Source organism: Podarcis cretensis, assembly GCF_951804945.1.
Source record: "Podarcis cretensis genome assembly, chromosome: 3".
Taxonomy (NCBI): domain Eukaryota; kingdom Metazoa; phylum Chordata; class Lepidosauria; order Squamata; family Lacertidae; genus Podarcis; species Podarcis cretensis.
In genome coordinates, this window is record NC_137172.1 from 116,772,883 (window position 1) to 116,787,994 (window position 15,112).

Here is a 15,112-nt window from a genome sequence, read left to right on the forward strand (position 1 = left end):
CAAAGAGATTGTTGCATTTACATTCGCTGACTGTCATCCAGCTCCATGCTTGAGACTCAGAGCAGATTGTAAAGTAACAAAGACAAACATACAGTAGCCAGAATAAATATCAAACTTCCCAAATCTTGAGCCTGTTCTCTGAAGGCTTACATCATACTAAATGGGGAGTTTCTTATAAGTGTTGTGAATCCTATTTTAGTTGTCTTCAACAAAAAATGTGAAGGAGGCTTAATCTTGGAGTATCAATTAATGAAGCAGGTGGGCACGATGCTCTGCAGTTTAACATGTGCATCCCAAATCATTTGTCCACGGTTTTTAAAATATTTATTTAAAACATTTATATTCAATCTCTCCATCAAATTATCTACAGGATGCTTTAAATGTCATAAGCACATTTAGCACATATGGTGGTGCCATTTCTAACTGCTTATCTGTAAACCACAAAATGTGAAAATTCATTCATGTTTAGTTTTAAAGCTTTTAAATTAGATGCATTCCAGAGGGAATAACCCCAGAGATGTTAGTTCACTGAATTGCTCTTGACTTTTTGTATTTTTGTTTTCCCAGACTCCTGAAGAACTGGATGATTCAGACTTTGAGACAGAAGACTTTGATGTTAGAAGCCGAACAAGCGTTCAGACTGAAGATGACCAACTTATTGCAGGCCAAAGTGCAAGAGTAAGGCAAACTGTTCCAAATCTCGCTGAACATATTTTAATCAAAAGGCTAGCATTCCTCTCTGCTTCTGCATTTTAGGGGGGGAAATTGTGTTTCAAGGGTTAGAAGTGTATTACCTTTTTATTGTCTACCCCATAACATTGTCTTAATGTCCATCTTTCTCCAACCATCATCTTCCTTCTTTTCTGCTTCGGGGAAGGAAGTAGAATCAAAACAGAAAGAAAAGGTTGCCAATGGGGCAGTCCATATTGGATCAGAACATGACATATCCAAGCGCCCTGTTCAACTGTCCAACTCCCCCCCCCCCCCTCATATCACGACCTCTGCTATCCTCATCCTTAGTTGCTTCTCCCCTCTGATGCATGTACTTTCCTCCTGCCACACTAGTTAATCCCTAACCTTAAAATAATTTTAGCCAAAGATCACGAACTCTTCTGGCCCTATCCTTTCAGCTATCCCAGTGAGTTCATAAACCTATCTTCAAACCCATGAGTCTTAGCTGTTTGTCAATCATTATGTAATCTGATAAATGGCATTTCTTTTCCTGTTTTACCTTTCCTTCTGCCCCACATTTTGTAATAGAACCACAGACCTAATATACAAGATCGTCAGATAAGAACATCTAATCTGATAACTGCATTAGAATTCCCTTTCATAACCAAGGATAGGTTGATTTCTTTGTTTATAGGTTATATTTACATCCTGCCTTTCCTACAAGGTGGGATACTTGGTTCTCCCCCCCCCACACACACACACACTTTATCCTCATGGCAACCCTGTAGGTTAGCCAAGGCTGAGAAATGGTGACTTAATCAAGGCCACTCCAGTAAGATATTTGGCAGAGAGGGGATTTGAACCTGTATCTCCCAAGTCCAACATTTAACCACTGCACTACATTGACTCTTCACTAATTAGAATGTACCACTTAGGACTATTCTGTTCTGCTGCCAGCATATAAAGTGCTGCCACTTGAGACCATTATATGTGGTCTCAACTCTCTCCCTCGTCTTTATTACAGCATTTATTTTCTCCTTATATTATGCCACCTCAACCTTTTCTCTTCAGATTTCACATTCCTAAGATTGCATGGCTTCCAAACTATTTATTCTGAACTCTTTCCAGTTCTTCAGGTTTCTTTTAAATGATGGATACCAAAATTGAATGTAATACTTCACTAATTGGATTAGCTTCTGTGTTGCAACCAAATAGCCCTTCATATGTCTATTTTATGCTAAACGTCAAGCTTGGCAACTGTCTTACTTACAAAATTGTAGCAGACCAGAGGTAATTCTCGCCAAACGCCATTGGTAATTTCTAAGTTTTCTGTGTGTACGTGCATGCAGTGTGTTTGCACAGAACACTACCAGAATAATTAAAGGAGATGCTTAAATTCAAGTGGCACTGCTCCAAGGAGGACATGCCAGCACACTACTTGAAACTGCAGGTGGGCTACTTGTTTGTGAATAAACATGCCTCTTCAAGCCAGGCACCCTGGGTTATCCTGTTGTTTCATACAGCCCAACAGTGGTCTAGCTCTGTTATAATTTGCTTTCGTTTGGTGAAATAGCCCTACAATTTTGTCTGTAGACCGTGTGTGTTTAAACTTCCAAAATCCAATCCTAGATTAATTTGGAACATCATGATCTGGTAATTACGTAGGAGGATGTGTTCTTGCTTCAAAGCTTTGCTTCTGAGCACTCTTGAACAATATTCAAGAGGTTGTTCTTGACAATAAACATAAATTTAATTTCTAGCTATCTACCTGAAGGTAGGTGAACTCTGCGGCAGTGATTCTATAATGGTGTGAACCACCTTGCTGTAAAGGCTATTGTACTCCACAAAGAGAAAAGGAGGAAAAAAGAAGGCACCCTCAGGATGCTAGCAATTTCCTCTCGGCAGGACTTCAGAAATCAGCCTTTTATCAGTGACTTTCTTTCCCAATAGTCTGTACTACTAATGGTAGATAATTCATATAGGTGCAAGATATGGATCAAGATGGAAATAAATGTTCCTCTCATCCTTTCAGATATAATTTGATTCTGCCCCTATGAATTAGTTGGCTAGTGAAAATAACCTGAAAAGCCACCTTGCCAATGAATGGAAGTAATTATATGTGAAACCATTCTTCTTTCCAGGCTATCATGGCTCAACTCCCTCAGGAGCAAAAAGCAAAAATCGCTGAACAAGTTGCCAGCTTCCAGGAAGAAAAGAGTAAATTGGATGCTGAAGTGTCCAAATGGGATGATAGTGGTAATGATATCATTGTTCTGGCAAAACAGATGTGCATGATTATGATGGAAATGACAGATTTTACCAGGTAAGGATTCCTTATTGACATGCCATCTAAATAAGCATTTTGGGGACAACTTTATTTCATATCCTTTGTCCAACAAGGCTCTGTTAGATTTACATTAGTTCCTAAATGCTATTGACTGACCCTACTAGTATTGTCTGTTTTCAGTCTGGCTTTAGCCCTTGCTTTGGTACTGAAACTGCCTTTGTCAGCCTGCAGGGTGGTGATTAGCGCGCGCACACACACACACACACACACACAGAGAGAGAGAGAGGACTGATTCTCCTGGATCTCCCAGCAGCTTTTGTTAACATCAGCCATGGGATCCTCTCAACATCCTGTCCAAGTTATATGTGCATAGTACTTTTCTGCTGTGGTTCTATTCGTCCCTAGGTACCACTTCCAGGAGGTGGTACGGGGGGGGGGGATTCTGCTCAGTTTCATGGCCCCTTGTCTCATAGGGCTCCATCTCATCTCCCATGCCGTTTAGCATTTACACAAAGCCACCGAATGAGATCATCCAGGGAGGGATAAAACGTAGATTATGGAAGTGCTTTATCAGTGCCTGGCAATGGTAATGGGATGAGAGCCAAAAGGCTGAAGCTCAATCCAGACAAGACTGAGGTTCTGCTAGTGCATGGTTCATCTGCCCAGATCAGTTGTGGTTCACCCTGTCCTTGAGGAAGTTGCACTCCCTCCTAATGGACCAGGATCATCATTTGAGGGACCTCATCTGTCTTTGTATCTAGAGGTGTGTCATGAGACACTTTTTACCATCTTAGGCTAGAGCTCTCTATGGGGGGCAGAGAGAGACTGGCTTCAATGATCCAAGTCTGGGTCATTTGTATTACTGCAGTGGCTTGTATCCAATGAAGTGCTGTTAGTGCAAGCATTTCACCTTGTGCACCAACACTTCCTTTTCCTGTGTGCCTGTGCCAATTTGTTTTGGATCGTCCCCCCCCCAAAAAAAAGAAACCCACACACTTCAGAGCAGATAGTTGGGAGCATGGGTAGAGTTAGAGATGGTTCTGTTGCTTGGGCAGAAGTCCTTGCACTAACAGGACAATGTCATTTGGAAACAACCCAGTGTGATGTGTGTGGGCCTGCTTTTAAAAACAGGTACAATAATACACACTGGAACTGGGTATTACGATTATAATATGCTTGTACCTTTCCATCTCCCCGACTCATGTTCCTCATTTTGTGTTCAATTCAAAGAACTGGTTTTGACCTTTAAAAACCTTGGCTTGAGACCTCAGTATCTGGAAGATTACCTTTTCCCTACACTTTGAAATCATTATCCATGGCCCTTCTCTAAATGTCCTCTACAACTGGGGAATGCCATGTGGCTTTGAGAGGGCCTTTCCGTTATTTGTCTTTCAGTAGCAGCTGGATACCTTTTTATTGTCCCTGGCCTTTTAAACTATAATGTGGGTTTGATACTGCCTTAGCTGTGTGGATTTTTTCCCCTCTGTCCTCTTTAGAATTTTAGTGCTGCAAAGTCTCTACTCTGTTTTAATGCAGTCTTTCTGGTTTTCATTGGCCATGTTTCATTTTATTCTCTTTGATTCTGGCAAGCTATCCAGAGATCTTCTGCTGTAGGGTGCCGTATAAATTGTAGAAATAAATAATAAATGTCTGAATAACTAAGCTCTCTCCAGCACATGCATTGCTGAACATAATTTCAAAATTATTTTGGAAATCCCACATTTTGTGAAGATTAAAATGTAACTTCCTACATTGATTATCTGTGATGCATACATGGAGCTTCCAGGAAACTGCATAGAAATTGTGTTCCATTTGTGATCTGTATTCTGAAAAACTGGGCCAAAATGATATTTATTTGAAAATAGAGTACAATAAATAAGGTTTCATAGTACTTAAATATTAAGCAGAGAAGGGTGTTTTGTTTTGCATATTGCAAAAATTTAATGATCTGACACTTGAAATTAGTTGACTTTTGGTTTATTTTTATTATAGATTAATGACTGTGTTCCAAAGAGTATAGGAGTTTCCAAGAGTTTGGGCCTGCCTTGTTTGTTTTTGTTTGTTTGCAGAGATTTAGATAGGTTTGTATATATACGCATACATACATACATATGATCCCAACAACCTGTAAAAGATCCTCTTTTTGTGAAAGTGGTGGGTTCTGTGTTCAAGAAATGCAAACGCAGTCTCCTCCGATACTCAGAACTACCCGCACAGTTCTTTGGTTCCTTCCAATATGTAGTATGATACAGAACTATGTGAAGAACCTGGTTCACAAGTTTTACCTTTTTATATCTGAAACATACTGCACATTAATAATATGAAGCAATCTTTTACAGTGTGCTTCAGTGCCACATTAGTGCAGCCTAGTTGTAGCCATTCTTGTACAGCTGGAGAGACTTGAGAAACAAAGATGTCCTTGATTTGTGTTCCTGATTCTAATAGACAACTGCTGTGCTCTCTTTTTTTGCAGAGGGAAAGGGCCACTGAAAAATACATCTGATGTGATTAGTGCAGCAAAGAAAATTGCAGAAGCTGGGTCAAGAATGGACAAGTTAGGACGGACAATTGCTGATCATGTGAGTTGGAACTGATTTTTCACAAGCTTTTAGTTTAATTTAAACAGGGGTTTTAGGTTCACAGGTACAAGAGTCCTGGAGCTAGCAGCTTGTTTTATGGTGTCTTCTGACTCAAATTATTGATTCTTTGTTCTCCTCCACTTCAGCTTTTTTATTTGTAGCTGGATCACTAGTTTGCCCTGAGTTTTGGAGAAGCTTGGTGTTCACTTCAAAAAATGTCATTGAGCGTAGAGTTCCCCAAAGAAAGCTTTTACTTTCCACTGCTGGTTTTTGTTTTGTTTTTCCATACATTGCTCTGCAACTACTCAATCATTGTGGATGCTTGGACACCTTACCAAAAAAAAAAACCAACCTCAAAAGAACTGCCTCACTGTGTGTTCCCAGCATTAGTAAATGCAGGTTAAGTTGTAAACTTTCAACTTTGTTTTTGAATAATTACTCTCTGAACACTTGCTTTACACCTCCAGTTGTACAATTTCATATTTGAGACACACGTTCATTGTGAAGTTCTGCAAATTGCTCTGGCTTGGCACGGTCTGACCTTATGGAAGATAAGGAGCCTGAAGGCAAGCAGTCACACAGCACTTAACCATATGTGCTTCTAGAATGCAGTGGAATTACTACATTGCCCTTGCCTTGCAAGCCACCAGCAGAGATGTCAGTATTTTGGAACTTGCATCTATCTCAAAACTGTAGGACTGAAAGCAATAATAGCTTTTTCCATTTGCAGTTACAAAGTACTTTTTCTCACCATTTAGATGAATTTTCACGCATTGTGAGAACTTCATTCATTCAGTATTCCACCCATTGTTACCTTAATTCATTCTGCCTTTTTTTTTTTTATTCGCTTCACAGTGTGTATATTTTGGAATTCTCAAAAGTGAAGACATTTATTTTGCAGCCAGATTAGTTAAAGCAGGAAAATCTGACCTCCTGTGCAAACTAGCACAATTTTAAGCCTTACAGGTGCAAGTTCAGGATGTTGCCATTATAGATTGAAAGGCAATGAATAGCTCGTGCAATTGCTCTCAACAAGCAATTATTCAAAGTATCTACTTTTGCAAACGAAGTGAACAATATACGTGATAATAATGAAACGTTTAATTCTCAGCATTCACTTTCGATTTTCCACTATGCAGTGTAGAAAGCCTAAATGTGTATTCACTAAATAGATACACTATTTATTTAAAATTAGAAGCAAAAATCTTTTGTTACATATTAGGCTATGGGATCCATGGGTGACATTTATACTGTGTGGGGAAATTCTTGGTGCTCGGTGTAATGGGCTGAGGCGGGAAACCTGAGTTCAATTCCTGCTCAGCCATGAAGCTCACAGGATAAATTCTTCGCAGACTTGTCATAAAATGAGAGGAACTATAAACTGCTTCGAAGTTTTTCTACCATTAAACCATGTATGCTGCCACCTTAGGTTTTTTGTTTTAAAACAAAAGCAGAATACATTTCAAAAGAGAGAAACCTCAATTAGGGCATACTGTGAAATCCATATACCTGTATTATTACTGTTTATAGGTCAGCATATATAGACAGGCATTTTGCCAAATCTTTTTACAAGGTGATGACTGACCTGGTGGCCGTTGATATTATCAGTCTTTGTGCAAGAGGTATTCTACAACATCAGCTTTTTGCCTAACTTAGATATTTAGGGTAGCCTGTATGTTCATTGGGGGACTGGAAACACTGTTGATATATGATACACTGATCAATTTTAATGTCTCAGAACTAAATACCAATTTTATTTCTGTCCTCAGTGCCCAGATTCTGCTTGCAAACAGGATTTGCTAGCCTATCTGCAACGTATTGCTTTATACTGCCACCAGCTAAACATCTGCAGCAAAGTGAAGGCAGAAGTTCAAAACCTGGGAGGAGAACTTGTTGTGTCTGGGGTATGTAAATTTCTGAACACTTCGGTTTTGGCTTCCTTCTACATCAACAGTTGTACAAACTTCGTTTATGTTAATTTTTTAGGATTCTGAACAAACTTGGTGTGTCTTCATTTTGTTTCTGATCTCTGAATATATACCGTATTTTTTGCTCTATAAGACTCTATCTCTCCTAAAAAGTAAGGGGAAATGTGTGTGCGTCTTATGGAGCGAATGCAGGCTGCACAGCTATCCCAGAAGCCAGAACAGCAAGAGGGATTGCTGCTTTCACTGCGCAGCGATCCCTCTTGCTGTTCTGGCTTCTGAGATTCAGAATTATTTTTTTCTTGTTTTCCTCCTCCAAAAGCTAGGTGCGTCTTGTGGTCTGGTGCGTCTTATAGAGCGAAAAATACGGTAAATCACCTTTTGGAAAGATTCCTGGCGCATCTTAGTTTTGCTCAAAAATTCATTGCAATTGTTTCTAATTATCCTTACATACTTAGATATTTCTGGTAATCAGAGGCCATGCTAGAGTGCAATTTTTCACAGTTGTGCTACGCCTTTTCATTCAGAGAGCAAATTTACTTTTATTCCTGTTTTATACAGGATACATCTAAACTTTGTTCTGCAGTTGTCCAGAGCTGAGACCATTCCACAGCAGCATTCTGAATAATGGTTTATTTTCTGAAAGCATCTTAGAATCTAAATCTAATCCTTTTACTTCTGTCCAAACTACCATTGCCAAGTCATTCTTTTCTGCCATCATGTATGCTTGTTTCTCATCACTTTTTACATCAAACTGCTTGTCTTTAAACCTCTCCACAAACCTGTTCCATTCTATTGTTTCTATTTGTGCCTTGTGCTCCGCCCAGTCTACCAGTCAGCTACTTGGGACTTCTGCTCTCAGGCTCCCCCCACTTATTTCTTTTGCTGCCCCTGGAACTTCCTAGCAGAATAACCAAGCAATGCTCTCTCTCTTCCCCTTGGAAACCTGTAGTTTTCACCCTTTGGTCCCCAGCCTAGCTGTGCGCACATCATTTTCATCCCATCTTAGCTTCCCCTTTTATCTCATTGCCACCTTTGGAAACTTCTTCAGGCAGTAGTGACAGTCTTTTTCTCCTCACCTCCCCATACGTTTATATCACGCCAGGGGTCAGCAACCTTTTTCAGCCATGGGCTGGTCCACTGTCCCTCAGACCTTGTGGTGGACCGGACTATATTTTGAAGGGAAAAAATGAACAATTTCCTATGCCCCACAAATAACCCAGAGATGCATTTTAAGTAAAAGGACACATTCTACTCATGTAAAAACATGCTGATTCCCGGACCGTCCGTGGGCCGGATTGAGAAGGCGATTGGGCTGCACCTGGCCCCTGGGCCTTAGGTTGCCTACCCCTGTATTATGCTGTAAAGCACTTTGTATATTGATGGTGCTAAATCACTATCAGCATTTTCTCACACTTTTGCTATGCGCACTGTAGTCTCTTCCACTTCCCCCTTTGCTCTGCAAAACTGGAGCAGTTTTGTAGCACTTAAAAAAAAATTCATTGGGTGGGTGCGTTTGTGGTTGTGTGCATGCACTGAAGTACAAACGTTTGTACCCAAATGTAAGACTGCATGCTCCCCTACAGCAGTGCAGTTCCCCTGTCCAGTGGTATGCTGCCATCTTCAAGGGTTTACATTTAAGGAGTAAGTTTTTCCAGCACAAGAATGCTATCCCACTGTATCAAGGCTCCCCATTTATCCATAAAAAATTTATGCATTAAACAGTGATTGTGATAGAGACACCTTAGTGGTGGTCAGAACATGGTTCTTATTGCTCCACAAAACTAGTACATCCTCAGCTTCTTTTTTCTGATCATCAAAAGGCTTGTTCTTAGCTACACGTTGTGTTTAGACAATTACTTTTGCAGAAGGGAATTCACACTATAAGATATGGGAGAAATGAAAGGTTCAGATCCTAAATCTTGCAAGTGGCTGCTTGAAGAAGAAAACAAGCGAATTCCGCCTTTGAGAATAATGGCAAACTAAAGCAGAAACATATAGTATTGTTGGCAGCAGCACCTTCACGCAGAGTACATTTGGTGTAGCAATAGGCTCCTAGCAGATCTGTCACAACCAGGGGAATAGTGGATGAGCATTGCAGAAAACACAACATGTATTGCTGTGGTATTCTGCATGTGAGGGCACTCTTTGGCAAGGCTCTCGGCATGGGAGAAAGACATAGCTGTTACCCCGACAGCCCGCTAACATGTTCCCTGGGGTTTTACTGAGACTATAAAATGCCTGTGTGACTTACATGGTCTTCTGCCAGAAATAATTGTCTGTCTCCAAGCTAGACTCGGTAGAATGTAGTTTAATACACACTGAAAAAGAAAAGTGCATACACCGTGTAGGTATCCCGTTCCCCATCAGCCAGTTGAACAATTACCTAGTTTGTTACAGCACTTGCCTTCCCATTAAGTGTTTGTTTGTGATGTATAAATACAACATTTTGGAATCTGGGAAATAAAAAAATAAAAGTTAAAATCGGCAAAAGGAGTCAGGAATCCCATATCACTTGTTTATGCAGTTCTTGGTCAGAAGGGTTTTGTTAAATGCAGGGCATACAGGAATGGTTATTCTCCACTGATATGCAGAATCTGAGAAATGGCTGCAATGGATCCTAACCCAGATTCTCTTTGTAAATGTCTACATTATCTGTGCTGCTGTAGAAATCATAAAAATGAAAAGGCAGTCTTGATCTGTTAATTAAGAGGCCTAAATCAGTTAAAGGTCCCTTAAAATATGCCAAGCAGTTAATCTTTTTGCAGATTCCCTCATGGAGTCTTTAAATTCTGAATTCAAACAATCTGTGCCACCCTACCTGTTGCCACCTTCTGTCAATCTGCATGTCCTTTTTGACAGTGCAGTGATGTGGTCCTTCACCGATGTTAATATGATACATTTCAATGCCAGCAGATAGTGGTCACTATGCAGTGCTTCACAGTGGACACATCAGCTATTGACACAAAGTGATGGGAAACAACAGAATGCTGGCAGAAATTGTGCAGTGCAATTGTGTGCTTACGATTCCATATTTTATCAGTTTGTTAAAATATGTTGACTTAGTAGAGTAGATATCACAATCCAAATTGACACATGCAAGAGCTGGCTTATCCTTCATTGGTGTGGTTTCGTATTTCAAAAATTCTCCACAGGTGGTTTTTTCCCCCCTTCACCTTGGCTTAGTTAAATTTTCCTTGCTGTCCATCTCATTCTGCATGTTCCTCATGAATAGCAATTGGAGCCCTCCAATTGAAAGCCCTATCTCAAAATACATAGACAGCTGCTAGCAGCAGCAGAATAACCTTCACAGGAGCGGAGGCAGCCTCAAGAGTAAGCAGGCCAGGGAGTCCAGCCAGCCAGTCCACCAGCCCTTGCTGTTGGGAATGGACAGGCAAGTACTAGTGTGAGGAAGCAGCTCTCTTTGGGGCAGGGGGCAGCAGCAGCAAGACCAGGGGCTGTGGCAGTGGCTGCTTGGAGGACTCCCAAGGAGAGGGGAGAGGAGGCAGAGGAAACACTCCACAAGGGAGGGTGCTTGAAAAAGAGTGGGAGGCTGCCAGCTCTGCAGGCAAGGGGTGACATAACTGGACTCCTGAGCCCCACAGGGGTGCCGCAGAAAGAATGGTCAAGGGAGCCGTGGAATCAAAAGTTGAAATCCTCTAGTCTAGACCATATAGTATAAGCAGAGACAGAACAGGGAAGAAGCCCTGTGGAACAATAGCTCTAGGTTCACTGATATGTCAACAAATCAATTTCCAGAGAGGTGGAGTGGAACGAGATCTTGCCCTCCTCTGTTGCTGCTTAAAAATTTGATTTATAGCCGATGGGCTCAGAGCAGGTAGCAGTTACCACATGAGACAAGTTTTCAGGTGACCTGTTAGCATGAGCATCATTTATACTGAGCCAGCCACACCCTCCTGCTCTTCTCTTCTAGTCTACAGAAGCTTACGTCCTGATAAATGTTATTTTTTTGAAATGCCAATGACGGTTTTTGCTGCAACAGGCCAAAACACTGCTATACCTTTGGAAATCCCTTCCTAACTGCTTTTTCTCTCAAGTAATTGCTAAACTGAGGGCTTATTTAAATAAGCTCATTTAACTAAATTTTCTCCAATCACCATTTGACTATTAAGTACTGTACTTTTGGCCAACGGTCCTGTTAAAAGAAACACTCCATGGTTTTTTTAGTGAAGTGCTGAAGACTCCTTGGATAGTCCAAGATTACTGGTATGTCTGCAGCGCTAAGGCATGTATGTGTTGATAATTTTTAAAAAAATATATGTGCTCCTCTTCCTTTGTTTACCTGCATATGAAAACACAAGGTTTTCACCCAGAAGCTTGGTGTGTAAGGAAGAATTCCTTAAACCTACGCAGGCAAAAGCAGAATACTGAAGTTATTTCAATTTAGCATGAAGACTTTTAATACTTCATGCCATGCCAGCAATCAGGGCGAGCTTTAATCTTACAAGAGTGCTTCTGTTTTGAAAGTGATGAGGTTCTGTGTTTCATGATTGTGTATCCAGAAAATTAAGGGGACTTCCAAAAGTAGTCTGATTGGATGCAGGGTTCCGACTCTGACATTTTTGCTTTGAGTGCAGCTAAAGAAGCCCTTTGAATCCTGCCCACTGCTTTCCTTCTTTAACGGTAAAGGGACCCCTGACCATTAGGTCCAGTCGTGGCCGACTCTGGGGTTGCGGTGCTCATCTCACTTTATTGGCCGAGGGAGCCGGCGTACAGCTTCCGGGTCATGTGGCCAGCATGACTAAACCGCTTCTGGCAAACCAGAGCAGCGCATGGAAACACTGTTTACCTTCCCGCCGGGGCGGTACCTATTTATCTACTTGCACTTTGACGTGCTTTCCAACTGCTAGGTTGGCAGGAGCAGGGACCGCGCAACGGGAGCTCACCCCATCGCAGGGATCCGAACCGCCGACCTTCTGATCGGCAAGTCCTAGGCTCTGTGGTTTAACCCACAGCACCACCCGCATCCCCGCTTTCCTTCTTTATTCTCCTCCAATTCTTCTAAAGCAAGCACCATGCTCAGTTTCAACAGGAAACCTCTATGGTAAAGGAATCTAACGTATGTAAAGAGACAATTTAAATGGTTATTCGAAGCATCTTCCATTCTGCCTTTCCTAAAATGCTGCACAATGAGCACTATCTGAAACTAAAGGGACTTTCTTGCTGACCTACTTTTAGGTGGACAGTGCCATGTCGCTGATTCAAGCTGCCAAGAACCTGATGAATGCTGTGGTGCAAACAGTGAAGGCCTCCTACGTGGCGTCCACAAAATACCAGAAGTCTCAAGGGATGGCTTCTCTGAACCTGCCAGCCGTGTCCTGGAAAATGAAAGCCCCAGAGAAGAAACCACTCGTCAAGCGAGAGAAACAGGACGAAACGCAGACCAAAATCAAGCGCGCCTCCCAGAAAAAGCACGTCAACCCAGTGCAAGCGCTCAGTGAATTCAAGGCAATGGAGAGCATTTAAACAGAGGGAGTAGTATTTCTGGATTGCATTCCTACTATCAGATTTCCCCTCCCCCCAAATATTCTATGGATTATGTTAGAATTCATTTACACAATATTTTTTGATAAAATCACTTAGACTAAAAGGAGGTAAGCAAGATATATGAAGCATGAAAATACATCTTTAAATCTGAGAACATGGTTAATTTTAGTATGAAAACGCTGTTTAGAATTCTGTGGCATTTTCCCCCCTAGCTTTTTAAAATAATAAATCCTGCTTTTAAATCTATTCTGTAACCAAAGTTGAATTTACTGTAACGTTAATCCTTCACATAGCTGGATCATGTAATTCCTTTAGAAGAAATGTGAGCCTTCTCAACTTGGAAGTAGAATGGAACCTGTACTTTTATCAAAATTATATTATGCTTTGGGTGGATAGAGAGTATAAGTTTGGTATGTTGAAATAATTGATAAAATGGAAAACGCTAGTTGCTGCTTAAAACACTAAGACAACCGTAGAAAATGATTTTGAAAAAGTAATATACTATAGCATTCTTTTCTAATTTAAGCAGGTTTTGACTCCTTTATATGAAACGGAACACTTTGATTCATTTGTTCAGAATTGCTGGGTTGAAGGTTACCTTTCAGCGTGTGCATCTTGTGAAGACTTCCATCGGAGCCCATAGGGGAGCGAAAGTTACTTAGTGTGTAATGCGAAGTGCATCACAAGGAAAACTTTTAATACTTTTTCTTAAGATGGTGAAAACGTTAAGCCTTACTTACACATAACTGATGTACTTTGCTGGAGGGGACTCTTAATAAGTGGCTTGTTCCAGCCACTGTTGTAAATGTTGCATGTTTCCCTCAGCATTCAAATGCAAATCTATCATTGTGTTCTTCTCATAATTGCTATGCATCCTGCCCTGGGCTTTTTAAAAACCTAGCAAATAGCATTGCATTCAGACTGCGATTCAGGCATTGTTTGTCATACTGGGAGCCTCATGGTATAATTTTGCTCTTTAAAATTTTTATGGATTTCTGTTTTTATACCTTTTCCAATAAAGTCCAGTATAAAAACCAGTTGTAAGGGTCAGAGCTTTCTTTGCAGTTCATAAAACACTCCTAATTCCGTAATGAAGTGGCTGGGCTATGCAACTAATTAGTGGCAATTTAAAGGGCTAGTCATTGGTGACTAACACATGAATCACTTGTTCACTTTAGTTAAAATGTACATAATGGAGGGTCTGCTATAGTTTCATTGCACCATGGGCAAAATTACTATGCTCTTATTGTGACTCATACCGTGTGCTTGGGGGGGGGGGGCGGGAAGGTACTCAAGAGTTAAATCAGCTGAATTCTTGGCATGTTATTGAAGCACTTGTTCCAAAGATTATCAGCTCGTGCTTTAGTTTGACTCTTTGCAACTACTCAGTTCACACACCCCAGTTTAACCATAGTTGAGGGTTTACCATGAATGCACAGGTGGCTCTCACTTTACCCTAGTGCTAGCGGGAGCAGCAACCGCAACTCTAGCTTCATGGTAAATGCCTTAACTTATGGCTTACTCTGAGATGCAGATGCCGCTAATAAGTCTTAAACCAAACATACACAATTAAGATACATAGTAAATAAGAGAAACTTTAATACCAAATGTGTCCCAGTAGTTGTATTGCCCCCATAGTTGGATAGGAAGATACTGAGATAGCAAGAAGTTGCAAAGCCACAGTGTTTATTAGAGGATTCTGATGCAAAACCAATGAATCAAAATTCCATGCTCTATTAGGTAAAGGTAAAGGTACCCCTGCCCGTACGGGCCAGTCTTGACAGACTCTGGGGTTGTGCGCCCATCTCACTTAAGAGGCCAGGGGCCAGCGCTGTCCGGAGACACTTCCGGGTCACGTGGCCAGCGTGACATCGCTGCTCTGGCGAGCCAGCACCAGCGCAGCACACGGAAACACCGTTTACCTTCCCGCTGGTAAGCGGTCCCTATTTATCTACTTGCACCCGGAGGTGCTTTCGAACTGCTAGGTTGGCAGGCGCTGGGACCGAGCAGCGGGAGCGCACCCCGCCGCAGGGATTCGAACCGCCGACCTTTCGATCGGCAAGTCCTAGGCGCTGAGGCTTTAACCCACAGCGCCACCTGCGTCTTCATGCTCTATTATACACGTGAAAAGAACCGGCTGG

The 15,112-nt window shown here is 41.4% G+C and overlaps 1 protein-coding gene across 3 annotated transcripts in view; it reads left to right on the forward strand.

Moving 5' to 3' along the window:
• CTNNA1 (catenin alpha 1) overlaps positions 1-14,008 on the forward strand; it is a 68,697-nt gene extending 54,689 nt beyond the window's left edge. For all 3 annotated transcript variants that reach the window (XM_079969756.1, XM_079969754.1, XM_079969755.1), the window contains exons 14-18: positions 568-678; positions 2,814-2,995; positions 5,433-5,538; positions 7,308-7,442; positions 12,663-14,008. In XM_079969756.1, the coding sequence (XP_079825882.1) occupies positions 568-678; positions 2,814-2,995; positions 5,433-5,538; positions 7,308-7,442; positions 12,663-12,950 (822 nt within the window). In that variant the 3' untranslated portion in view covers positions 12,951-14,008. The remainder of the gene's footprint in view (positions 1-567; positions 679-2,813; positions 2,996-5,432; positions 5,539-7,307; positions 7,443-12,662) is intronic.
• Positions 14,009-15,112: the final 1,104 nt, after the last annotated feature.